This window comes from Lutjanus erythropterus, chromosome 21 (genome assembly GCF_056507025.1).
Source record: "Lutjanus erythropterus isolate fLutEry1 chromosome 21, fLutEry1.hap2, whole genome shotgun sequence".
Lineage (NCBI taxonomy): Eukaryota > Metazoa > Chordata > Actinopteri > Lutjaniformes > Lutjanidae > Lutjanus > Lutjanus erythropterus.
In genome coordinates, this window is record NC_139337.1 from 20,330,820 (window position 1) to 20,356,397 (window position 25,578).

General features: G+C 39.7%; 2 protein-coding genes across 2 annotated transcripts; both read right to left on the reverse strand.

Moving 5' to 3' along the window:
- Positions 1–2,001: 2,001 nt before the first annotated feature.
- Positions 2,002–9,813, reverse strand: cpb1 (carboxypeptidase B1 (tissue)). Its single transcript, XM_084746944.1, has 11 exons — positions 9,679–9,813; positions 8,656–8,731; positions 8,110–8,234; positions 7,884–7,983; positions 7,690–7,791; positions 7,489–7,593; positions 7,289–7,399; positions 6,454–6,544; positions 5,273–5,475; positions 2,668–2,752; positions 2,002–2,372 (listed from the first exon to the last, which is right to left on the reverse strand). The coding sequence occupies exons 1-11, from the start codon at positions 9,741–9,743 to the stop codon at positions 2,185–2,187; spliced, it is 1,251 nt and encodes a 416-aa protein (XP_084603070.1). The 5' UTR covers positions 9,744–9,813; the 3' UTR covers positions 2,002–2,184.
- Positions 9,814–10,969: 1,156 nt separating this feature from the next.
- Positions 10,970–20,192, reverse strand: agtr1b (angiotensin II receptor, type 1b). Its single transcript, XM_084746945.1, has 2 exons — positions 20,054–20,192; positions 10,970–13,126 (listed from the first exon to the last, which is right to left on the reverse strand). Exon 2 carries the CDS (start codon positions 13,019–13,021, stop codon positions 11,930–11,932), a length of 1,092 nt encoding a protein of 363 aa, XP_084603071.1. The 5' UTR covers positions 13,022–13,126; positions 20,054–20,192; the 3' UTR covers positions 10,970–11,929.
- Between the last annotated feature and the right edge of the window lie 5,386 nt (positions 20,193–25,578).

Consider the following 25,578-nt stretch of genomic DNA (forward strand, 5'->3'; position numbering starts at 1 on the left):
AAATATGAAACACAGTATATCATTAACAACACTACTGATTTTTTTTTTTTTTTTAAAATACTTCTAAAAAGATTTCTTAAAATTTTAAGTTGACAGAATTTGAAAAGACAAGTTGAGGCATATTTTTTTTATTAATAATAAAATAACCTTTTTAGTCAAATCAACTTGAATTCAGTTGCACATGAGAAGACATGTTCAGTAACAGTAAAATTCTCATGAAACAGCTGGCAGAGTGCTTATTGCCTACACGTTTCTAATAAAACAGGAAACAGGGGAGGGACTTGTCACAGGCATTAATTGCCATTCACAGCAGCCAATAGTGCTGAGGATTCATTACACCCCTTCTGCCATGCAGCTAAAGCAGTCCATGGAGGTAACACTAGGAGGAGGTGTGGTCCTATTAACTGAATTGTCCTGGGCTGGGAGCTTCCAGTAAACACAGCTGGACGATCAGGACCAAAGACCAACGAAGGCCAGTTTGATGATGGGGAATAGGCTACAGTATCATGGTGGTTTTCTTGCTAGGTTTGGCACCCAGCACCCCAGGGCTAACCAAGCTTAAGTAAGTTAGCTAATCGCTAATAGCCCTTAGCTTGTTTAAGTAAGTTAAACTCGCCACTAACTGCTAAGTTAGCTCTGGGGTGCTGGGAGCCAAACCCAGCAAGAACGCTACATCAGTTTGTCCTTGATACTGTATTCACCTGTTGGCCTCTGAGTATATCCTGGTGACCAGTAGTGTTCATTTGATGGATTTCTGTTGCCCACTAATGGCAGTTAACAGTTACAGTTAGCCAAGTGCAGAATGTGTCATCAAACATTTTGAATGGTTTTCCATAAAAGACAAACTCTGAAATATCATTAAAAATACCCAAGAATGTCTACAAAATTACTTTTTTTTGTCAATACTGGGCCAGATGCTGGTTTATTGATGACGTATAGATCAATATATATGATAAAACACTTGGACATGGACTTTAACTTTAAGATATTAAGTTGAACCAACAACTCAACAGTCATACTGACAAATATTTATTACATTTAACATTAATGATATATCACATTCTAAGTGTAAGGAGGTGGAGACTGAATTCAATACTAACCTTGATTTTGGTTCAGTTTCAACTCTCAAACAATGAATTCTGGGAAGCTCTGCTAATATGATCATGTTTCTTTCAAAACTTAATTTAATGAGTTGATTGAACTCTGTACAGTACATTCATTCAACTCATTATTTCAAGTTAAAAGATTAGATAGAAGTGCTTTGAAACACTTAATAAATAGGAACAATTTTAAGGTTAATTGAATTGAATAAATAAAACTTGTATATTCACATTATATCAATGAGATTTCACAACATTTCTGTGTGATTATTTAACAGTGAGGGCAAGAAATCCTACAAATAATATCAACCCTTTAATTTACAAATGTTTACAAAAGCTGAAATGTACGTTTCTACCTTCTGCTTGAGAAATGTGTGCCAGTGCAGTCAGATTCCCTGCTGATCTTTGGCTCCTTTATTTTCTCCACTCAGGCAGATGCTTGGCAGAGTGGAGACGCTGCCAAGGAGCACTCTGTGGTCGTCACGTACTGTGCTGCTGGACTAAAATCCTTAAAAGACTGATACCCCCACCCGGCCCGACCTCCACCACTGGAACGCTGCCAGCTCGACCAGAGGGATCACCAGGGTTTAAAGGAGCTGATACAGTAAATTAGTGTCTGCTTTTGTTTCTTGCGTGCTGTTTTTATCGAGAAGCATTGTCAAGTTTAAGTACGAAGACAACAAATGGGTTTCTGTTGTTAAATTCGGTATCTCGCTTTGTTTTATTGGACTATGAAGGCAGCAGAGAAGTTTTCTGGCCTGTTAGTGATGGTCTGTAAAGAGTAAGCATTTTTTTTATTTATTCATATATCACTGTTTTGCTGTATATTTTCACACAAATGACAAAATCTCAGTCCATCAGACACTATATTATCATATACACATAAAAAATTGATTCAGCATGTGGGGATGGATCATTGATTTTATTGTTTGCACTCATCTTGACATTCTGTCAAGCACAGCGAGGAAACATGGCGGGTGGTGCCCGTATCCATGGATACAGGCTGGAGATGGCTGAGAGATTGGAGGGGCTGGGGGCTGGTACAGAGGAGCCGAGTTGGCAGGGGTCCTGGCAGTTCCGCTCTTTAATAGAGGTTCTTCTGCACGTAGGCGGCAATGTACTTGACGGCCAGCATGGTCTCCTCGCATGTGGGCTTGATCTGAGACTCGGGCAGCAGGAAGCCATAACGACCAGTGTCACGCAACTCGAAGGTGTAGGAATACTTCACTCCCAGGTCGTAGGCCCAGTCGTCAGAGCCTCCAGCAGCGGGGTCTGAGGGCAGATGAGGAGAGGGGCATTATTCAGATTGGGATATGCTGATGACCTCGGACAGCCTGGATGTGTTTTCATACATATACTGCTTTCAAGGGCCAAAAAAACCCTTTGTTTGCTGGAAATAGCTTTGCCTTTTGTTGCCTCTAGAGGCCTTATCCTTCACAAGAGGTTTGTGCATCGTGAACACATCATAATGCATATTATTATAGGTGGAAAATAGACTATCAAGCTCCCTCTCAATACATTATTTCCCCATGGAGACGAATGCAGCTGCAATATAAGATGTACTTACAGATAGTTGTAGCACCGGGTCCACTGGTGTAGCGAGTTCCATACAGGCTGCGCAGAGCAGCAGAGGCGCCCTCAGCAACCTTCAGCTAAAGGACGGGAAACAAACACAAATGTTAGAGGACCAATCAGAAGGTTTTTGACCATATGAAGTACAAACATATGGTACTGAGACTAAATACTTTGATAAATCTGTGCCTGTTTTACTCATAGACCAAATATTAAATAGTGGACTGAGCCTCTGGGTCTGGATAGTGAAGCAAAAGAGGAAGTGCCTTAATCCTGCATTCATTTTAATGGCCAGCAAGGAGCGACTCGGTCTCGATCACTAGTTTCAAGTCCTCCTCAATACAGCATGATGTTCATTTTGTAAATGACCTTTCCATTTAAAATAGATAAAATAGAGTAAAATAGATGATAAAGCAGGGTATGCTTTAGAGTGTGACTACCATGTTACAGTGTCTACTGAAAAAAAGTTATCAAAACATATCATAATGTATCGTGACATATCATATCATAACATATTGTATCATAAAACATTGTATTGTATTATAACAAATTATATTTAAGTATCATGTTGCATGGTATAGCGCTGTATTAGATCCTGTTCTATCCTATCATATATTGTAACGTATTGTAATGTAAAATAATGAAACATGACATAACTTAACATAACTTAATGCAACGTAACATAACATAACGCAATGCAACGTAACCTATTGCATTGTATTATAATATAACACATTGTCTTGAAAAAATATAAATATTATGGCTTTCAAGCGAAAAGAGACAGTACTGCACAGAAGGATATAAATTGAATAAACAATAAAGTTGTATTGTATCATATTCTATTGTACAGTATTGTAAGATGTCATATCCTGAAGTACTGAAACGTATCATATACGTATTGAATGGTTTTGTGTCGAACACGTTAAATAGTCTGGCTACAAACTGAAAAGGAGCAATACTATACAGAACCAAACAACCGTTAAAATACATCTGGTAGTAAGAATAGTAAATATATGTTTTTTGCCCTGCAGCATCCACCATTCATTGCACTAGCTCAAACAAAACATTGTTACTGATATTACAGAAAACATTAAAAAGCTCCAGTGAGTTTCCAACAGGAAATGAAACCCCCAGAGAAATGCATGAGCAGGAAATGATATTTCTGGGAGAACAGATGAGTTATGACAGATCCCTGGAGTTCTTTTGTTCTGTAAAGTGTCAGAAGAGAGCTTAAATTACAAGTGAGTAATGGAGAGGCAGAGACGTGTGATCTGCCTCAGTTAGTGTGAGAGCTGGAGCAGGGGTGTGAGTGTTAACCGTGCAGCCCTCGGACACCCCGGTGAGAGGTAAAAGAGCCATGAGAATGAGGCATATGAGCAGGGAGTAAATGATTTGCAGCAGCTAAGTGTGGCCTTTAGATAAGAGTCATAATGGGATTGGGTCGAATTCTTGCTTAAGCTGTCGGAAACACCTTCAGAGATATTGTAATTGCTTTCTATTTAGTGCTGCAACTAACCGTTATTTTCATCATCTATTATTGAGACGATTATTTTCACGATTAATTGATTAATTGTTTGGTCTATAAAATGTAAATAAAATGTGGTAAATGCTCACTACAATTTCCCAGAGCCAAAAGTGACATCTTCAAATTGCCTTTATCGTTCAACCTTCATTTACTGTCATAAATGACACAGAAAACCAGCAAATCCTCACATCTAAGAAGCTGGAACCAGCAAAACTAGAAAAAGTTGGCAACTTATTTTCTTTCAGTTGACTTATCGATGAATCTACTAAACTTTGCAGCTCTATTTCTATTATATTTATATCAGATCGGACCCCTTTATTCGAAAAGATTTGATTTGATGCTACTCTTTTGAGATGCATACCTTACTGGAAATGCTCCTCATGATTAAAGACATTTTTCATGCCATACAGTCTGCATCTAGTGAGTGTTTTTTATCTGTTCTAATATTCAGCATTTTGTACAATTATCTGAATTGTTAATTTTTTTTTTGTGTTTGTTTTTTCTGATTGCCAATATTATATTTGTTGGTCATTATTGATGCATTAATGTGATCATCACGTTAATATTGCAGCTTTTATTATTATTATTTATCATCTATTATTATTATGCTATATACTGCTGAGTAGCTATAGAATATGTGTTGATGGAATCTAATTTGAAGATGACACTCAAAAGCTGTACATACATATTCCACCAATGGTTATTCCAAATGTTGACACAAGCATTTTAATGTTTATTACAAATGTATATCAGTTCTAAATATTGCTTACATGTCCCCTTGATTATTAATAATCTAGTCCATATAGTTGCACTACTTTTACCTTGTCGATCATTAAATGAGGAGCCAGATTGATCCAGTATTCAACATCCCTATTTTTGAGACAGTTAATCTATCATTACATTCCCAAGTTTCTAGCAGGGCTGCATACACGAGGCAGCCACACTATATCGTTGCATGTGACACTGCCCTGATGTATAATTATATAGTCATCGTGACTGACCAAGCATGTAATAAAGTCACTGTCCTAATTCAGCTGTACAAAACATATATTTATGGTAGATAATGATGACTTACCAGTTCACTGTGGTCTGCAGCCAGATCATAGGTGTAGGAGTAGGGGAAGAGCAGCAGCTGGGAGTAGGAGTGGACGGTGATGTAGGCCTTGATGATGGACTTGTTCCTGCGGATGAAGTCGGCAACATTCTTGACCTCAATCTCAGACTCGACAGAGTAACCGCAGAAGGTGTCGCTGCAGGGGTTGCTGGAAGCTCCCAGGGCTGCAATGAAAATTACATTGAGGAAAACCATCAGTAGATGCATCTTCAAATGCACAGCAACTATGTTTAAAGGTGCACCTCTCCAGTTGTGCACAGGAAGTTCAATTTGCTTGACATGAGGAGTGTTTTTCTAAAGTTGCAGAAAATAACCCAAATGATATCATAGTGATGTCATCAGGGTGAGACCAAGCATGAACAGAAAGACTGGATTGCACCAATGAAGATCAATTTTTAAACTAGATTAAATAATGATGCTGTTGCACCAACCTTCAAAATTAGCTCACAATGGGCAGATTAAATTTCAAACCTCTTTTTAAACTTAAATTTAGTTTTTACTCTGAACCGAGATTAAATTTAATTGTTGGACCAAAACTTTAAACTCCATTTTAAATTGTAATCCAGTATTAACTTTCTATTTATACTTGCAGCAGGTTTAACATATAAAATGGATTGAACAAAATAATCAAGTTCCTTGAAGCACCTTAAGGGACAGACTCAGCTCAGTTAACTTTTATGATGCGTTTCTTCTTTTTTAGACTCCAGATATCTGTTAAAACAGGCCAGTTGCTGCTGGACAGTCCTTTGTTCCTTACTATGCTGTTGTCTGTATTTAATTTTCTACTATTTGCTACTTATTTGTTACTTTTTAGCTAGCTAGCAAACAATGTGGCATTTTAAGGAATACAGAGTGACTGAAACTTAATGATTTTTTTGCCCTTCTTTTGTACTTACTTGGTCCATTTAATTTAATTTGGTTAAATAAGCATCTCCATATTGATTAAACATATTGAATAATCTTGGATTAAAACAGAGATTAGTTTTATTTGTGCAACAGAGTTCAAGACAGGATATCTCAGCCTCTGCTGCACAGATTTAGGTCATTCTTTTTTAAAAATCTGTTTCACATAACCCCCAAACCTTTATGGACGTGTAATATGAAATCTCTTTCAGATATAACTGTGTATATGTTAGACTTACTGCACCAGCCAGCGTCAAAGTTCCTGTTGGGATCAGCTCCAATGCAGCTGGATCCAGATTTCCTAGAGCGAGTCTTCCTCCACATCCTGTTCTAAAATCCCAAAATAGACAAAATAAACATGTCAGACATGCATTAAACAGATTAACAAACTCTTCAAGATAAACAGGAAAGTGATGTCTCTTGTTCAATCTGGTCATCCTGACCCACACTAGGGGTCGACAAAGCTTCACAGGAGGTTGCCATCTTCTCAGTTTTAAGGGCTTTTAAATATATACAGTAGAACTAATAATTCGTGTGAAGAAAAGTTAATTCAATTGTTATTTTTAAAGATTTCTTTCTATTCTTTAAGATACAGTTTCACAGGATAAAGGTACAGCGAAGACCTGAACTATAAGGGCTATAATAACAGAGCCATCACTCTCTGTTAAACATCCTCATGCTGCAATTCATTGTTCATAACACAATCAACGACTGTCAGGGAGAAGGAAACACTGGATTTGCCCAAAAAAAGAAGCCTATTAAGCGTGTATGATTGTTAAAAATCATAAAAATATATAATTCAGACAGGAAATTGTATAAAAAGCTCTTAAAAATATCAGGACAACCCATCTCTGATGCAATATTCACAAGAAACAATCCGCTTTAAATTCATCCAAATACTTATTTTACACAAACTTTCTGCAGTTATTGAATTCACTATTTTGGTAAATTGTATCCTCTATCAGTTGTTGTGTACTGTTATTGTTATGCATTGAATATAACATGATGTATGGGTCCCTTGAGGAAAAAGGTTGGAACCACTGGTATAAACTTGGGCTTGAAGTTGTGACGTACGCTCTTGTGGGTGAAGTCGTAGCCATCAATGTTAAAGACGGGCAGAACGAAGACATCCATCTCGTTGAGCAGGCTGGTCATCTGAGAGTCACTGCCATAGGTGGACAGAGCCTGAAGAAGTTCAGAAAAACAAACTGTGCTGTATTTTGTGGAAACATCTGTATGAATGTTTATCATGCACATTCATGTATCTTCCTTACCTCCTTGACGAACCACTGGCAGAAAGCAGGAGAGATCCACTCTCTGGCGTGGATACCACAGTCCATGAAGATAGCGGGCTTGGTGGCGCCGGTCCTCTTGCCGAGCTGTAATCACAAAACATTTGTTAGATGCGATTACTGGTACATTTATCTGAAATTCTTCAACACAGGGACTGTTATAAAGGACCAGTGTTGAAATACCTTGAGAACAGTCATGGGGCGTCCCTCATAGGTGTTTCCAATCACCTGCTTGCTGATCAGAGCAGAATTGGAGGAGGAAATGGAGGCAATCCAAGACTGGATCTTAAATGAAACGGAGAACACATAAGAACAGTAAATAACAGTCCAGTCAGAGCAAAGATTATGACTGACTTTATGACTTTTTTGCCTCTTACTTTGTCCAAGCTGTTGTACTTGGTGTAGCTGTGGGCTCTGGGAGAAGGCTTGTTGTCAGACTGAGCATCAATGGCAGCCTGCAGATCCTCAATAAGGACCCTGAAGAAGGAGTAGTTTTGAAATAAGTGTTAAAATGTCATAGATATATAAAAATAAAACCTAGTGTTTGGTGATGATGGAAAACAGACTAATGCTTTTATTTTGCATCTTTGTGTCGTGACATACTCGTGCTCCATCTCGCTCTGCTGCAGGATGGTGTACACCATATCAAGGTAGATGGCGGGGACATGGATGTCCACATCAATGTCGATGGTGACCAGCTCAGCACTGTCAGGGCTCCAGAAGTCGACCTGAAGATGGCGCCAAAGCCAAACACTTGAGCATGTTGAACTATTCAGATAGGATCTGGTTACAGCATTTTAGCCTTTTATTTGACAAACTGTGATAAACTGAAAGAAATTCCTGTTGTGAAGTGAATATAAGATACTGAAGAGCCAGCAAACATGTACATATCACGGTGTTTATAGTGGATGCTTATTTATAACACCCACCCCCAGAAGTGCTTTAATGAAAATAAGAGATGGAAACAGTGAGGTAAAAAAGAACGTAAACTGAGTACAGCAAAATATCATAAAGCTAAATACAAACTAGTACACCAAGGAAGTCCAATTTAGCCTTAACATCATTAGCAAGCAAATTAAACTCCTGTTGTGAGTGAGGATAGCACTGTAAGGTGTGTGGTTGTGTGTGAGAGAGAAGGCAGCAAGGTACCTCAATGCTCTTAGCCAGATCCTTAATGATGGTCACATGTTCATCAAGCACAGGCTTCAGACGGAAGACTTTCTCGCTGGTGACAAAAAGAAGAGCGATCAGAAATACAGAACAAAAGCCATAGATCTGGCCCTTCACAAGAGTGAAATGAAGTGTTATTGTTTAGCGTGTTATTCACTGTTTGCCATGTAGCATTAGCTGGACAGTATCTTCTCAGTATTGTAAGACTGCATCACACCAACACAGATTAGTTCTGATTGGAGTTTAAAATGAGTAAATTCAGATTTAAAAGTAAAACTCTGTTGCAGCCCAGCTTTAGTATCTTCAAACAGCATCCCTGTTTCTCTCCACAGTCTGTAAGAGCATATCCCATGACTGTTTTATTTCACCTTTATTCATGTTAGATTCCACTACTTGGCTAATTTCACCAGTGAAAACAGAATTTCAATTATAGGTGATATCACTCCAGAGTGCTCAACTGACTCATTTCCTTGAAATTTACTTTATGACATTAGTTAAATGCAAGTCCAGCTGCTATTATGTTATGATTTTTCAATTATTGCTTTCTTTCAGTTTAGAAATCATCACATTGTTTCAAAGTACGCGTCCAAATAATTCTTAACGATCCCCCAAAGTGTAAAGATACGATGTTAGTGGCAAAAATTACAGCTATGATGCTGCTGAAGTACCTTTGAGCAAATAAATGTGTCATTTTGTGTGAGGATACCTGTTGAAAAAGTAATTTGTTCATTAACATGACAACTTCTTGCTTTAATAAATGGTTTGTCAGTGCCCACAAATATTGGATTTCATGTACTTTCACTTGATTTAGGCTTAAACCAGGATGCTGACCTATAAAGTGTTCATTTGGTTCACTAGATCTTGGCTAAAAAACAAAACAGGTCATTAGCTATAGTCAGACCATAACCTTTTTATAGCAATAATGTCACACATAATATAATAGGAAAATAGGAATAGGAATAGGAAAATAATTTTTTTTAATGACAAAGACTGGAGATTTACCCCTCAAAGCGAGTGACGTCAGCCAGGGCAACAGCCACCAATCCAAAAAGCAGGAGGACCTTCATGTTGGCAGTGAGGCTGATCTCGCCGCTCAACAGCACTTATAACCCCCGACCTGCCGCCCATCCACCAATCCCCATCTGTGATGCAGCATCGTGTCATACATCCTCCCAAAAAGATCTCGCCTTACTGTGCACCTGTTATTTTTAGGTGCTACGTGGAGGAACAGGGGCCTGCGTGATGCATGGTCAATGATTAATCGATGCTGGAGGTGCTCTGAGCCAAGGTCACTTGATTTGGATTCCTAATGGTTACTTAATCTCAGATATGTTATTTCGGCATGGTTTGGTCAGTAATGACACATTGTCATGACTAATGGCGATGATTCATTTTTTTTTTTTTTTATTATGAGGTAGTAAAAAATCAACTTAGGATTGTGGATTTTTTCATTTTATTCATATTTTCATATATTCACAAACTGTACAGTTACAGAGTAGGAAAAAAAATTATCAACATGTTTAAATATCACAAAGACAACCACCAGAGATATTGACAATGATCACCCTACCTGAAGTGTGTGTGTAGCACTCTTATTATACAGCATGTTACTCCCAGAATAGGCAACATTTAAGCATTTCAATCTCATTATGCAAACACGTATTATACATGACAAGGAGCACATCTCTTGACATTACCACATACAGTATAATATGTCATTTACTGATATAAACATCACGTTTTTGCTACACTTTTCCAATTGTTCCATGTATACAGCTGCTGGCTGAGAATGCCTGCGTGGCTTATGATTGTTTTTTTTTAAGCTTTGGCATCTTTGTTGAGCGCTTGATCACTGTTCCAACTGGTGAACGACCTGCTGAGCACACACAACGGTTATCACTGGACAATATATTACTGCACTATATCCTTGAAGGCGCAATCCTGCAGCACACATACATCTTATATAAATAATGGGATAAGCGATCTGTAATTATGTAGTCTTTTCTTGCAAGGCAATGCTCCATTCATGTATCTGTCACAGGGAAAAAAAATGGAAAATCGGTCCATAAACACCGGAGAAGACGGACTAAGGCAACTTTTTTTTTGTTTTAAATTAAGAGACTAATACAGTGATACTCAACCTGTGGCCCATGGATCAAGTCTGGTTATGATAGGGTGCTGGGTGGCCCTATAATCATCTTCTAATTCAATTCATATGAAAATATACTGAGATTTTTGTTTATTCATTAGTAAATATTTAATCATGTCTGTTGGCTGTTGGCTTAAGTTGCATATTAGCTTATACACACTAAACGTGTGTAAATATACTATTCATTCTGCCACTGGTCGGAGCAGTTTATCCTGTGCATCTGTGTGCAGAAAATAATGCAGAGCTTTCATAGGCATCATTTTATGTATATTTGATAAGTTTTTAATTTAAATTATTCTATTTATGTTTTTTTAAATTGATAGCCATGTTTAAATATTAAAAGTACCAGTGAAAGTTTGCTGTTTCAGTGCCCTGCTGTCATTTTGTATATAAATAAAGAATATCAGCCAATTTATTGATATCGCAATTTGTTTTCACTCTCTAATTTTGGCATCAGCAACAAAAATTTAGTGCCAGTTGGGCTCTAAATGTTATATAAACTCTTTCAAATGTAACCAAAGGATTTACAACCAAAATACTATTGTAGCTATTAAATGCAGTAAAATATCTTATTTATCTGTCATGCAGGCCTAGAGCTCCTGCTCAAAGCATGTTGAGTATCCCTGGACAAATGTTTCAAAGACACACGGGTCATCAAAGCTTTAGTCTCTCAATAAAAAAAATTTGTCGCCTTAGTTTTTGGACCGTTCATCCAAATTTTTTGTATCTTGCCCTTGAGGACACTGGATATACCTTCAGTCCTTGTGAGTGGTTTGAAGCGTAGTTAACCTTATTCACTCCGGTCCTACAGTTAATTCCTGGATTTTTTTACTCTTCACCAGATTTTTCCGTTGAGCGTGAGTGTTGTGCGATGTGATGGTTTATGAATAACTGTTCTGCAGATAAGCCTTGCACAAGGTACTGAATGTCTCTTGGACTTACTTGCAGAGGGACAGGGCTACAACGTTTCAACCATTCTGTATGGTTCAGTGCTTGGTAATACAGTTGGGGTTTTAAAAGCATGGAATGTCTCCATCCCCATCCTCTTAACCACAGACCAAAAGAGCGGGGAGAGTGAACTTGTACCCTCTTCTTTATGTTTTATCACTTAACGTCAGGGGAAGTCTTGCTTTTGGCAGTGAGACTCAGGGCCTCAGAGGCACGAAAAGAGAGGGCGCTCATCTTGGAGCTGATGCTCGGGTGAGGCCCTGTCGTTCCACCCGGCGAGCAGCGCAGCAGACGCAGTAAGTTTTTCCGAAAGTTGAGTCCAACAAAGCCGTACACAATTGGGTTAACGCAGCTGTTGAAGTAGGCGATGCAGATGGTGAAGGGCATGGCGGTGTCGATGATTTCCAAGATGGCGCAGTTCTTCCCCTGTGTCAGCTGGGTGAGCAGCTGCATCAAGTGGAACACCTGATGGGGCACCCAGCACAGGAAGAAGGCCAGGACAGCTGCTGCGAGCATGCGCAGCACCTCGTCATCCCGGGAACGAGAGCTTTTCTGGATGTGCCTCGCCCCCAGCAGCGCTCGTCCAATGAGGCAGTAACAGGTGATGAAGATGACGAAGGGCACCAAGAAGCCCAGCAGGCTTTTCATCAAACTGATGGCGAGCAGGAGCTCATTCAACCTCTTGGTGTTTTCAACGGTCGGGTGCAGAATGCCGCACACTGTTTGGTTAGAGTCTGTGAGGTTGTAGACGTCCCTAGTCAGCGCTGTGGGCACGCTGAGCACAAAGGCAAACAGCCACATCAATACGCAGGTGATGCGTGCGTACACCACAGTGCGGAACCTGCGTGATCGTACCGGGTGGACGATGGCGAGGTAACGATCGATGCTGAGCGCCGTGAGAAAGAAGACGCTGGTGTAGAGGTTGAAAATCGCCAGGCCCGCGCTGGCCTTACACAGGAAGCCTCCAAAGGGCCAGTGGTAGCCTGTGGCGGTGAAGGTGGCCCACATGGGCAGAGTGATGAGGAAGGTGAGGTCAGAAATGGCGAGATTTAGCACAAAAATGTTGGCCACTGTCTTGAGCTTCATGTAGCAATAGATGACGGCCACCACCATGCTGTTCCCGACAATGCCGATGACAAAATTACAGCCGTAGACGATGGGCACCAGGGTGAAGATGAATTCATGGTTTCCAGACATGCCGCATGCCAGAGATAGGCCTTCTGTCGCTCCCGCCGTTATATTCTGCATTTTCCCTTTTCAGTGCCAGATCCTGGGACTTTTAAACGGGGGCCCTGTCGGCAGGGTGCGTCTGTGGTGACTGATACAGGCCTTGGGCGAGGGCCTCAGCGAGTCCTATAAAAGAAACACAACAAAAAATGTCACAGGCAGTCTCGGGGAAGAGCCATCATTACCGCTGGCATGGTCCATAAACGCTAATCTACACGAGCACCCATGAAAGTGCTCACCCTACACCAGCTCATTAAAGACCTGCACATTAAAGCCATCCTGACGCTTTATGTTATTTCTGTAAAATAAGGAGCCATGAAAAACAGATGTTGTATGTTATTCAATATTCCAAAAATGCCCTTTGAAACATCATTATTCAGACAGTCTGCACTCTCCCTTCTCCTTTAAATTGTCTCTGGGCTAATGAACGGCAACAGTAAAACTGTACAGTGTTTATCAAATGGTCCGTCCATCTGGGTGGACTGTCGGCACCCGGAAGGAGAACATTTATGCCTCGTGTTACGACCTGTGTTAATGAAGACTGCATGGCAAAGTGCGAGCTGGGATAACAACGCCATTAAACACCGAGGTACTGAGGGAGCAGGGAGGAGAGAGAAAGAGAGGGTTGAGGCTCCAGTCACTGTAAAAAGACATGTCACGTTTCAAACCCTCGGTGTGCAGAGATACATTGTACCCAGCATGAGAACTTCTAATCAGCACACACCTAAACAAACAGGACAGCAGGGATTCGGCTCTGTGGAAACTTTGCTCTGTGAGAAAATCAAACCTGCGTGCTGCGGAAAATTTGCCTCGGGGCTGCTTTTTTGCTTCATTTGTACAGGCAGAATGTGAAATGGGAGTAAAAAACAAATGTGTTCAGAGTCTTTATGTTTAATAGAATAGCTTAGTGAGTGTCATTAGTGGGGTTGATGTAATAATATTAGCATACGCCTGATGTATACTATTACTATAGCTGCAAAGATAGTTTCTGCTACTAATTACATGAAAATAACAAGATGCTTGTGGTTGCATTAAAACCAGACAGATGCTGGGAAAAACTCTGAATTTGAGACTCAAAAGTGGGCAAATAGCACATATAATCATACAAGAATGAAGTGGAATTAACTAATCCTTTCTCTTTAATGTAACATTAAAATGTTTATTTTTAAAAAAATCAGAGCACTTCAGAACTTATAACCATGAGTTCATCCCACGTGAAATGATGAGTTGAATGAATGCACTGTACAGAGTTCAGTCAGATAAATTTCCATGCATTTCTTCCTTTGTACAGTTTGTAGAAAACGTTTGTATTTACTTATACTTTAAGATAAAGTTGCTCATTTCTGCAAACCATAATGAAAGTTAGTATTTTATTAAAGGCCTTATACTGTAAAAATGAAAAGGTTGAGAAAACTCAAAATTTTACTTCAATAGATTTTTGAGTTTTGAGCCCCACTCAAACTCTTTTGAAGTTCTGAAAAAGTTTTACCTACAAATAAGGTTTTGTTGAGATAATTTGCTTTTATTCCTGAGAGCAACTTGAATCTCTGAGCTTTAGAAACCACCAAAGATTTGTTTTTCAGAAATTTATGAGTAAACGTATTGAAGAGGAAGTGAATAATAATCAATAACATAATATATTTAATTGCAGTCATTTCATTTTGAAGCAAAAACTGACGAGTTTGAGTTTGATTCAAAATTCAAAAATCTAGTGAAGGCAGTTGCCTTGAAATTATGGGTTTTCTCAACTTTTTGGAACCCTTACAATTAACATGTAATAAATTCACTGGAAGCAGTTTCACATATTGTCTTTGTGCCAATGCTGGAACAAAGTAACTCCAACAGGAGCAGCTGCAGCTGTAAGTTCTCTGTGTGAAATGAAGAACTGACCCTTCAAACAGAGAAAATGTCACAGGAAAACAAACTTGTTTGCAATGTTTGTCGGTGAGACTGAAGAGTTGTTGATTCAACTTAACATCTTAAGCTTTATTAAGCTTTTGCTTTCTCAAGTACAAATGAATCAATATTTATTAATCATTAGTCATTAATGTTTATTTGACCCGAAAAGTGTATTTGTTTTGAATCATTACAAAGTTACCTCAAATTGTCTCTTCAAATTCAATCAATTAACTTTTTTAAAGTTAAAAAACTTTTTCTTTTTTTTACAAACAACATGTTTGTTTTTTAGAATATAAAGTTGAATAATTTGTACAACACAGTTAAAATGTAGACTGCTGTACAAGCTGCCACAATACACACTCAAATCCCCTGATTTGCAGTTTGACGGAGGCATCTTGCCACAAGATGGCATTATAGCTTAAAGATTTTACTGTCTTTCCATCTCACACGGTACAACGTTATCATGATGGAAACCTTATAGATAAATTTAGTTTGACCTCAGCTAGTCAAGCTATATATTTATTTTAAAAACCGGCTTTTGCTTTTGCTGAAATCCAGCTGTTGCTGTTGCTTTCTCAGCTACTGTGGACTACTTATTGAATCCCTATCTGCATTCCTGCTGCCCTCTGGTTGGCATTAAGACAGTCTGAGCCCTTCCAGGAGGACTACTTTATCTCCAAGTCAAAGATCTCCTCATTTTCCAACAGGTTCTCGTGGATGAATTCCTTGAAAGAAAAAAAAAAAAGCCCACTAAAGCAACAGCCATATCGGTTGCAGATGTGGGGATTGTTGAGTGTGGAAGATGTGTGGGTGCCAAGGGCAACAGAATAATGAAATATCTCTGCAAGTTTCCTGCACAGACCATGCTGCAGTAGGTAGGGTAAAGCACCAACACAGATGTCACTGCTTGGATTTACTGTACCTGTGTTTTCTTTCTTTAATGGTTATAACAGTGGGTGGCTGTAAATTTAAACTACACAGAAGAGAGCGACAAAACACGTATCAGTTACACACTTAAGGGTCTTGAAACCATTTAAGAAGATCTCTTGATGCATAGAAGATTTCTGATGACCACAAATGGAAATATGGGAGAAAATGGACACCATACATGCCTTTTGCCATTATTAGTACGGTTAACCGCCAGTGTTTTTCCATGAGGGTGATGCTCAAGGCGAGGGCACATTTGAGGGGAGTGAATATAAACATGGCTGAAAGTTATTGCTGCCTATATAGAGTATGTAAGTGAGGTGAGGTGGCACAGACAGAAGGCAACTCGGAAGCAGGTGATTTAGTGCAGGTCATGTCCAGTGAGCTACGGCTCGGAGTTAGATGGCACATTACTGAATGACAGCCATAAACCCTGGGTGACCACAGACAGGAAGGTAAACACCCACTTCACAAGGTCCGCGAGCCAAGCTACATCCTCTCGGACACAACAATGGACTGTTTGCAAACACACAGCTGCTTACTGTAAAATGAGTGATAAAATCAGGATCGGGAGGAAGTTTGGGGATATTTTCTGTGCGGCTGCAGGGAACCAACTCCTGTAGCAGCTACATTCCTCATCTAATCCTATTTCTGGGCTATTTAAATGCAGCGTCTTCCTGGGATCATGGGAATTTCTTAAAAAGTTTGAAAGTTCACAGTCCACGCCGGTTGGATAGAATCCCATCAACAGAGCTATCTGAGGCTGCCCTCAGCCTGAGCGCACGGCTGCTCTGACATGAGCACCACCATCTGGCTGCCCATAGAGAGAGCCACTAAAATGTCCGCTTGATGGAGTTAATGATTTATATCAGCCCATTATGAAGTGAGGTTCATCTTACTGGGAACACACCACCTCAGCCGCTCGGCTCATGATCATCCACTTGTTTAGGCCTCGTTTCAGGTCAGATCAGTCAACAGAATGTCACAACTGGTGCTTCCCGTTGTTTTAAACTCAACTTTTCATATATCTTTAAACATGTTACAGGAATACAGCTAAAAACCAGTAGCAAATGGCCGTGTCACAGCTCATCCACAAATCAAAAATACAAATAAATGGTCAAATAAACAAAAGATTGCACTTATGGGCAGTCGTGTTGGTGGTGATGGTGCTCAAAACGCTAAAAAAAAAAAAATACACTTAAAAAAATCAAAAGCAATGTCTCTTTCCAGAAATCATGCCAACCAGAAGGAACAGACAGTAGGAACCACTCTCTGTTGCCCTCTGGGGCCTCATGGGAGGTCTGTGAATTGAAAGAGAGTTTGCTTTTGAGTTTTTCAATATATTTTTGGCGCTTTGAGCACAACAAGGCCAGTGCCATCTAGTTCCATTATATTGGAGAGAAGGCAGACATTTCTACAGCTGTATTTCTGATTTTGGGGTGAACTGTCCCTTTTAATATGTCACCATTTCTCCTAGTAGAGAAAGGATATGGGTGTCTAAAAGTGCAGCACACCTTAACCGCAACCTCCTACACCTCACTTACTCCTCTGTCTCAACTTACAAGGGTGTCACTTTAGCTGAAGAGTTTTTGAAGTAGGAAACTTGACCAAAGGTAAACTCACTAAAGGATAAGGATGGGTGAGTATGGTGGTATCATGCAATGAGGCTGACTTTGATCTTTTTTTTTAAAAAAAAAATGCACCAAACCACGAACGTCCCCATTTAAAATTTGTGTACTCTATAAAGGTTCAAAAAGAGAAAGAACATAAGATTTTGATTAAGTGTTTGTGTGTGTGTGTGTGTGTGTGTGTGTGTGTGTGTGTGTGTAATAGCGTGACAGTGTCCATGACCTAAACGAGGACTTGACTTCTGCTGGCAGGAGAGGGGCTAATGGAAATATTGGCTTCAGAAACCATGTCTGCATTTTTCTGTTTATAAAACTGTGCTTTCATTCTCACTCACACAATTAAACAGCACAAACTTTCCCCTCATTTCCTGTACAGTGTTTTATGAAATATGCCATCGGCATTTTCATCTACAATAATCCTTTTCTCTCCTACTTGTTTTCAATCATCACGATAGTTTGTTGGATGATTATTTCTTTGGAGAACCTGAGATCAGATGAAACGGCACATTTACTGGCTCTCAGAGAAGATGTTGTCTCCAGTATAGGAACATTAGGGGGGAGAACGTAAACGCTTGTAAAAGTGAAACCCATACAAAGCTCTTGGTTTGAGAGCATGATACTGAGCTCTCTGAATATCCTGCACTGTAAAAAAAAAAAAAAAAGCTGTACCGGAGTTTAATGGAATTAATTAATCTTCTTTCATTCACTTAACACAAACATACACGTTTTATCTATTCAGGACAATTTAACTTAAAATTTCCATTTATTTTCAGAACACTTTAGAACTTAAAAGAGTCCCTCAAGGATTTCGCAGACTTTTTTGGGATTATCGCATATTGTGTTTTTAGTCAGTTTGTTGCAAAGAAATTGTGGGAGCAAATTGAAATCTCAAAAAAGTTGTTTTTGTTATTTTTGTTTGGTATAATCCATTAAAGAAATCAAACACAACTTGCTAAAGGGAGAATAAAACTGCACTTTGTTCTAAGTGCTCTAAGTAACCTTACCAAAAAGGCTCAGGATCATAAAAATTCTAACATTATATGCGTTATCTGTAAATGAAGAAATGCACCTGGGTGGTTTTTCACAAAGAAGCAAAATCTTTTCTGGAGTTCAAACTTAGTCAAAACAGCAAGCACATAACGTGAAATTTAAAAGTGCACAGAGCATTGATAAAAGTCAGTAACACTGACAAACCTTAATATGAAAATAAAAATACAAAAAAATGGTATATAATAAAATACTGAGTCAATTGGGACTGCTATAATTGGTGAAACTTGCAGGAAGCTATGATGATTGGTCAAAAAAGTTGCGGTGATTGGACAAAATTGCAGGAGTCGTGCAGAAATCACAGGGATTGGTTGCAACATCGCAACTTCCTGGAGGGACTGATATAAACACGAGTTCTTATAACCCAGTGTCCTTTGGCTTGAAGAGATAAACTGAATGTTGAGAGTTAAATCAACTCATTAAATTAAGTTTCTCAAGAGACATGATCAGCATATTAGCAGATTTTCCAGCATGTACTGTTTGAGAGTTAAAACTCTCTTGACACCTTTTTTCTATTGTTTGAAAAAGACACATTTGCAGACTGTCTTTAATACACTTTACCATAAGTCATGGATGCTTATTTTCACAACAAAGAAAACACTGTGAAACATGATGATGGTTAAATGTTACAAATATTTGTCAGTGTGACTGAAGAGTTTATATCTTAAGTTTATATTTTGAATCGTTACAAAATAACCTCAACTTGTCTTTTCAAATTCAGTCAACTTATATTTTTAAAGCAGCCCAGATGCTAACTTTTTTTAATTAAAAACAAATAGCTTCTTTTTTACAGTGTAGGAGGGGAGCGATGACTTCTTTTCCTCTGTTCCTCTGCATGCTCATGTTTCAGTCCATCACTCTATTTCTCGTTTCTTCAACAGTTTTACACCTGTCTCTCTCACTGACAATGTGGAAAATTAAATTTCACCTGCTTTTCTTCTGTGACCTTTCCCTGCTATTCAACATCTCCTCCTTTTCCTGCATGTTTTGGGATTTAATTCTTCATAAGTGAGGATTTTTAGGGAATGCTGAGCTATTGTTTATCAGGAAGTGGATCTAATTCTCTACGGAAATATGAGACAATGTAAACTTTATTATAGACTCCATCCTTCTCTGTGTATAGTTTGCATAATCCAGTTCTGGATTCTTCCATGTCTACCACACAGCTACAGCGGTTCTTTTTAAAGGCTCCGCAAACACACACAGGACTTTCACATGATCAACTTGAACAAACAGCAACAACAGGTAGCACGAATGAAGTCACAGAATTCATCTAACATTTGCATTCACTTCACTGTGTGGGTTCCCAAGGTAATATCAGGGATTTTCAACAAAGGGCTTACGAGATAAATATTTACAGACAGTAAAACCTTTTTGTGCTGCTGCTGGAACATTAAAAACGCTGAAAAGCAGACAAAATGATCTAAAATCTGTTATTCCAATGAGAAAGGCTATTTTAGAAAGTTGAATTTAAAGAGTTTATAGACATTTTTTTTGTTAAAAAGTTGTTAAAACATGTTGCTGAGAATGAGGTAACGTGAGCTCTTCTTACCTGTGGTGCAGAACCAGGAGGCTGTTGATGCTTTCAGAGCAGGACAGACAGACAGAGAGACCACCGCAGTGTGCCAGTGACTGCCTCCGAGTTAACTTAACTGGTGGAGCGAGACGAGCAGGAATACCGTCTGCCACACAAACACGCTCACACACACACACACACACACACCTCCTACTACTCTCACCCCCCCCCCCCCCCCCCTCTCCCTACACACACACACACAGGCTAGAATGATGAATGAATTATAGTGGAGTTACGTATTGTCCTAGCCCATCTCCTTCTGTGGCCAGCAGCCTGCACACACACACAAACACACAAACACACACACAAGATCTTACACAATAGGACCTCTCCTCCTCTTCTGCCCTCTCCCCTCCTCCTCCTCCCCCTCATCCTCCTCCTCCTCCTTCCACCCTGCTCCCCAACCACCATCCCTCTTCACTCTCTCTTAATGTCTGCTTTTAATCACTCATTTTCTCTTTCATGTGAAATTGATTGCCGTGTTTGACAGGTGGAGCTGATTAAAGCGCCCAATCAAGGCCTGTTGCACCACCTTTTGAGGGTGTTTACAGTTTAATTAACTAGACACACACACACACACACTTGCATTGACATGACTACACTCTTAGAAATAAAGGTGCTAACTAGAACCATCGTTTTCAGCTCGTCTCCGCTGGTAAACCCTGTTTGGTTCCTGGTTTTACCTTCGGGAGGTTCTACTGAGAACCCTTTTGTATCCAAGGGTTTTACCTAGAACCCACCCAGTGAGTTCTACTAAGAATATATTCCAAGGGTTTAATCAAGAACCCACCCGGAACCCGTTTATGGTATGGTTTAAAGAACACTTGACAAACCCGCAACAAAAGAGTTCTTCAAGACTTTCAGCAATCCTTGAAAAAACTCTCTCTTTCAAAAAAGTTTTTTTTGGGAGGACACAGGTTCTTAAAGGGACAGTTCACCCAAAAATGAAAATTCAGTCATTATCTATTCACCCTCATGCCGACTGAAGGCCAGTTTTTAGTTTCTTAACCACAAAACACTGCTGAAGTTTCACAGGAATCTCCCAAACAACTGAAGTGAATGGTGACCAGTTTTCAAATGTTAAAAAACCCCCAGCAGAATAAAAACATAAAATGACTACATACTGCTCATCTGGTGTAATCCAAGTCTCCTAAAGCTCCAACATGCCAGGTTGACTCAAAAAACGTTATTTACAACATGTTTTTAGCCTGAATCTTCACTGTAGATCAGCTGGGTGCCACGTTCATGTGCACCTGCAGACTGTCTGAATTGGGCGTGTGTCATGTCACGGTGTGCAAACAGCATGTTGAGACATTAGGAGACTTGGATTACACCAGATGAGCAGTATTGAGGCAATTAATGCTTTTTTTCCCCAGTTGATTGACATTTGAAAACTGTTCACTGTTCACTTCCATTGTATGGGAGATTCTGCAACGCTGAATCCTAAATCGGCATGAGGGTGAGTAGATGATGACTGAGTTCTCATTTTTGGGTCAACTATCCCTTTAATGGACCCCTTAGTCTTACAAAGAACGCCTGATGAACCCTTTCTTCAACAAAGTGTTCTTCAGAAGCAAATGGTCCTGGGGAGAACCTCGGCCCCTCAAGGAGAACCTTTTTGAAACCCTTCCTTTCCTAAGAGTTTACGGTTTATCTTACTTTAATATTTCGAGAACACCGCTCGTCTTCCACTAGAGATCATCTCTCATCCGATGACAGTCCCCTGTCCCTCGTCCTCTGCACAGCATGAAAGGAATGACCAGGCTCTGATTGTGATTGGACCTGTCGACACACGCTGTATTAATAGCTGCCACGAGCTCGCCCTTGGCTTGGATCAGGGTGTCTGAGGGGCTGGGAGAGAGGGGGCTGAGTGGCGGGGTGGAGCCAGAGAGTTGGGTTACTGCTTTTTTCTTTCACTCCATGCTGGGCTTCCTAAGAACATTTCCCGTTTTCCAGTGTGATTCAGCTGTCACTCATTTGTCAAACTGACTTTTTTTAAAGGTGGATGTATTGTTAGAGTGTGGGAACGTATGTTCATATGTGTCAGGGTGACCGGCTGACAATTCCCTGTGGTCAAGCTGGCTTTGTCGAGGCTATTTAAGTGTGATTGAGGCCCTCGCTGATGAATGTGACTTGTAAAATTGTAGTAATAAGAATAATTTCATGAGTGCTAAAAGAATTTGATTGGAATGCAGACCATGCACACTTAATGGTTGAGTAATCCAGCTGTAATAAGATTTTCTATTTTTAGCAAACATCCATCAGACTGGCACTAAAGTTATTTGTCTCTCACTATTCTTCTCTTTCTCAAGGTCTTGACAGGTGTTGAGAAGTAGGTCACATCCTCGCCTCTCCGCCTCAGTCCGGAGCAGCTATCGCAACCGTCGTGGAGATGGATAGTGATGGATGAGGCAGGATGGCTGTCATCCCTTAAATCCCCTCAGTTTCAGTGTACGCGGTGTTGACGGTGAAGAAAGCCATCACCTGGGTCGAAGACAAACAAGGAAAGAAAGGAAAAACAAACACTTTGGGCTAAGTGGAGGTCCTGTTCGGTGGCTTTTACTCGCTCATGCGTGACCCAGTCATTGGAGAATGATCACATTTACCGAGCTTTCCAAGGCCCGCAGCTTCTTGGAGGGCAAACAGGGTCAAAGGGCAACTGGTACAAGTTTTTGAAACTACAACTTGAGTCCAAAAAGTTTGGGATGCTGTGTAAAATGTAAATAAAAACAAAATGCAGTGATTTGCAAAACCTTTCTGACCTATATTCAGTTAAATACAGTGCAAAGACAATATATTTAATGTTCAAACTGATAAACTTTATTGTTTTTTGTAAATATACGCTAATTCTGAATTTGATACTTGCAACACTTTCTAAACAAGTTGGGACAGGGGCGTGTTTACCAAGTTTTGGAAGTGAAATTCTTTAATTCATGCGACTTCAGCTGCTCAACAGTCTGGGGTCTCCATTGACATATATGTCACTTTGTAAAGCACCACACATTATCAGTGGGAGGCAGGTTTGGACCTCACGCAGGCCAGTCCAGTAGCCACACTCTTTTATTCACAAGCCACGCTGTTGTAACACATGCAGAATGTGTCTTGGCATTGTCTTGCTGAAAGCAGGGACATCCCCCAAAAAAGACTTTGTGTGGATGGCATCATACAGTATGCTGCTTCAAAACCTGAATGTACTTTTCAGCATCAACGTGACCTTCACAGATGTGACAGCTAGCCATGAAGCTATGACCACACACACACACACACACACACACACACACACACACACACACACACACACACACTCCCATACCATCACAGATGCTGGCTTTTGAAGTTAGTGCTGGTCACAATCTGGATGGTCCTTTTCCTCTTAAGCCCAGAGGACACAACATCCATGATGCTCTTACCTGTTACACATTAACCCGTTTACCTCTTACCTTTAAAATGTACATGTACATTTACAAAAAAACAATAAAGTTTATCAGTTCGAACTTTAAATATCTTGTCAATATACTGTATTCCACTGAATATAGGTTTGCAAATCATTGCATTCTCTTTTTTTATTTACGTTTAACACAGCATCTCAACTATTTTGGATTCAGTGTTCGTACATGACATACACCAGAGAGCTCTTCAGTCAGTACAGGTTGCAGAGCGGAGGACAGTATGTCACTTTGTTTGAAACACAGCAACGGAGCCATTTACACCTCCAGGGGATTATGATCAGCCTCCATTACGTCTTCAGTTACTGTGAATGATAAGAATCATCCATTAGGCGAATCTTATCTTATTGCGTATCCTGTCATCCTGTCACAGCAGTGAGTACCCGTGCGGTATCAAATCGCTGGCGCGTTCGTGGTCTCGCTGCCACAAGAATTATCAGCAATCTAAATCTGACTCACACGACCCCTCAGGAAGTGAGGACAGAGTTATGTATCCAGCTCCGAATCTGCACTGTATTTTCCACAAAACAAATAACTCTCAGTGGGGACAGGATGTTGTTGCAACACCCCGCACTACAACACTGATTTACACTCCTTGAGTACAAGCAGAAACAGATGTTGATGATTTAAAAATGGGGATCTGCGGGGAGAAGATGAGGTGGGAAATAAGATTTCCTGTGGGTCTGCACCCTTTTAGAATGGATGGGTGGTGTTTATTTCAGGTTGTGGTCGGTGGTGCGTTCACAAAGTGAAACTCATAATTCACTCTAAAACAACACACAAATCGTTACACCAAGATTATTTCTAAACTTGTGTTGAGCAACAATTAGGAATCTGATGCAACAACAGTAAAATGTCAGGAATAAGGTCATCTAATAAATCATTTCTGGGTAAGTAAGGCCAGAAAGGAGGACAAGGTCTCATCTCAAGTGCTCAAACCCTGAAGGTGTGATAGTGGACGATGTTCTTGCTAATCAAATCTCTCTAACAAGATTAGCTGTGTTAGCACCTAAGCTGTAGTAGAATGAATTGATGAGCGAGGTAATTACTGGCAGCCCGGAGCACTGCAGGGAATGACGGACCTTTTACACCAAAACAACACAGGCACTAAAATGCCAAACCATCTAATTCAGCCACCTGCTGAAGAAAGACAATACTCTGTGAGGTCTGAAGACTGAGCTCCAACTGGAAACTGCTGACCAGTATTGAGTGACAAGTAGCTGAGTCATCTTTTGTACTGGTCTAAATATATTTTACATGTTTACAAGTTAGTGCTGCATGGTTCCATCAAAAAAAAAGAAAAAAAAAATCCATGCATGTATTAATTGCATCTTTAGCTGTTACGTTCCAAAATGAATTTCATTAAAATAAAATTAATTTCCACACATGTTCAGCATAATTTCTGTTGAAAGAATGCAAGTTAAACTTTGCCAAACTGCCAGACTTTGCAGAGCAAGACAGACATTTGCATTTATTGGATTGGACTGACATGTTGTCTTAATAAGCATAACCAGTTTTTCATCAAAAGTCTTTCCATCTTGTACTTGTAGATGTTTTAAATCTTGCTATGAAACTTTCTCATCATTCCCTAATGAATTGTATTCGTAGGCCTGTTTCACAACAGCAGACATTTTGTCTTGCAGGAATAAAAAAACAGGTGGAACTAATAACACTAAGTATGTTTATGTTCCAGCAATCATTGCAATGAAATGCAGCAATCAGTAATGTTATTAGATACACCAGTGTTTGACAGGTCAAAGTGTACGCAGCGAAAAAAAGGTTGGTTCAGCTTTTCCTTTTATGGTTTTGCCAGTGATGGAGGAAGTATTCGGATCCTTTACTTAAAATACTATGAAAATAATTTATTACAAGTAGAAGTCCTGAACTGAAAATGTTACTCACATAAAAGTATAAGTATAAAGTAAAGTGTGCTTAAAGTATTCAGAGTAAAAGTATCCCCTCATGGATTAAAGTTAGTTGCATCTAGTGTTGAGTTTACAGATTTTGCAAACAGTTTTGCCTCTCCGAAAAAAAACCTACTCTTGCAGTGAAACT

Excerpts from the sequence above, each read along its gene's own strand:
- agtr1b (XM_084746945.1), bottom strand. The coding sequence starts at position 13,021 with ATGCAGAATATAACGGCGGGAGCGACAGAAGGCCTATCTCTGGCATGC.
- cpb1 (XM_084746944.1), bottom strand. The coding sequence starts at position 9,743 with ATGAAGGTCCTCCTGCTTTTTGGATTGGTGGCTGTTGCCCTGGCTGAC. Across the intron at positions 8,732-9,678 it reads GACGTCACTCGCTTTGAGGG|CGAGAAAGTCTTCCGTCTGA; the intron begins GTAAATCTCCAG and ends TTTTGTCACCAG. Across the intron at positions 2,373-2,667 it reads ACCCGGTGCTACAACTATCT|ACCCCGCTGCTGGAGGCTCT; the intron begins GTAAGTACATCT and ends ATCTGCCCTCAG.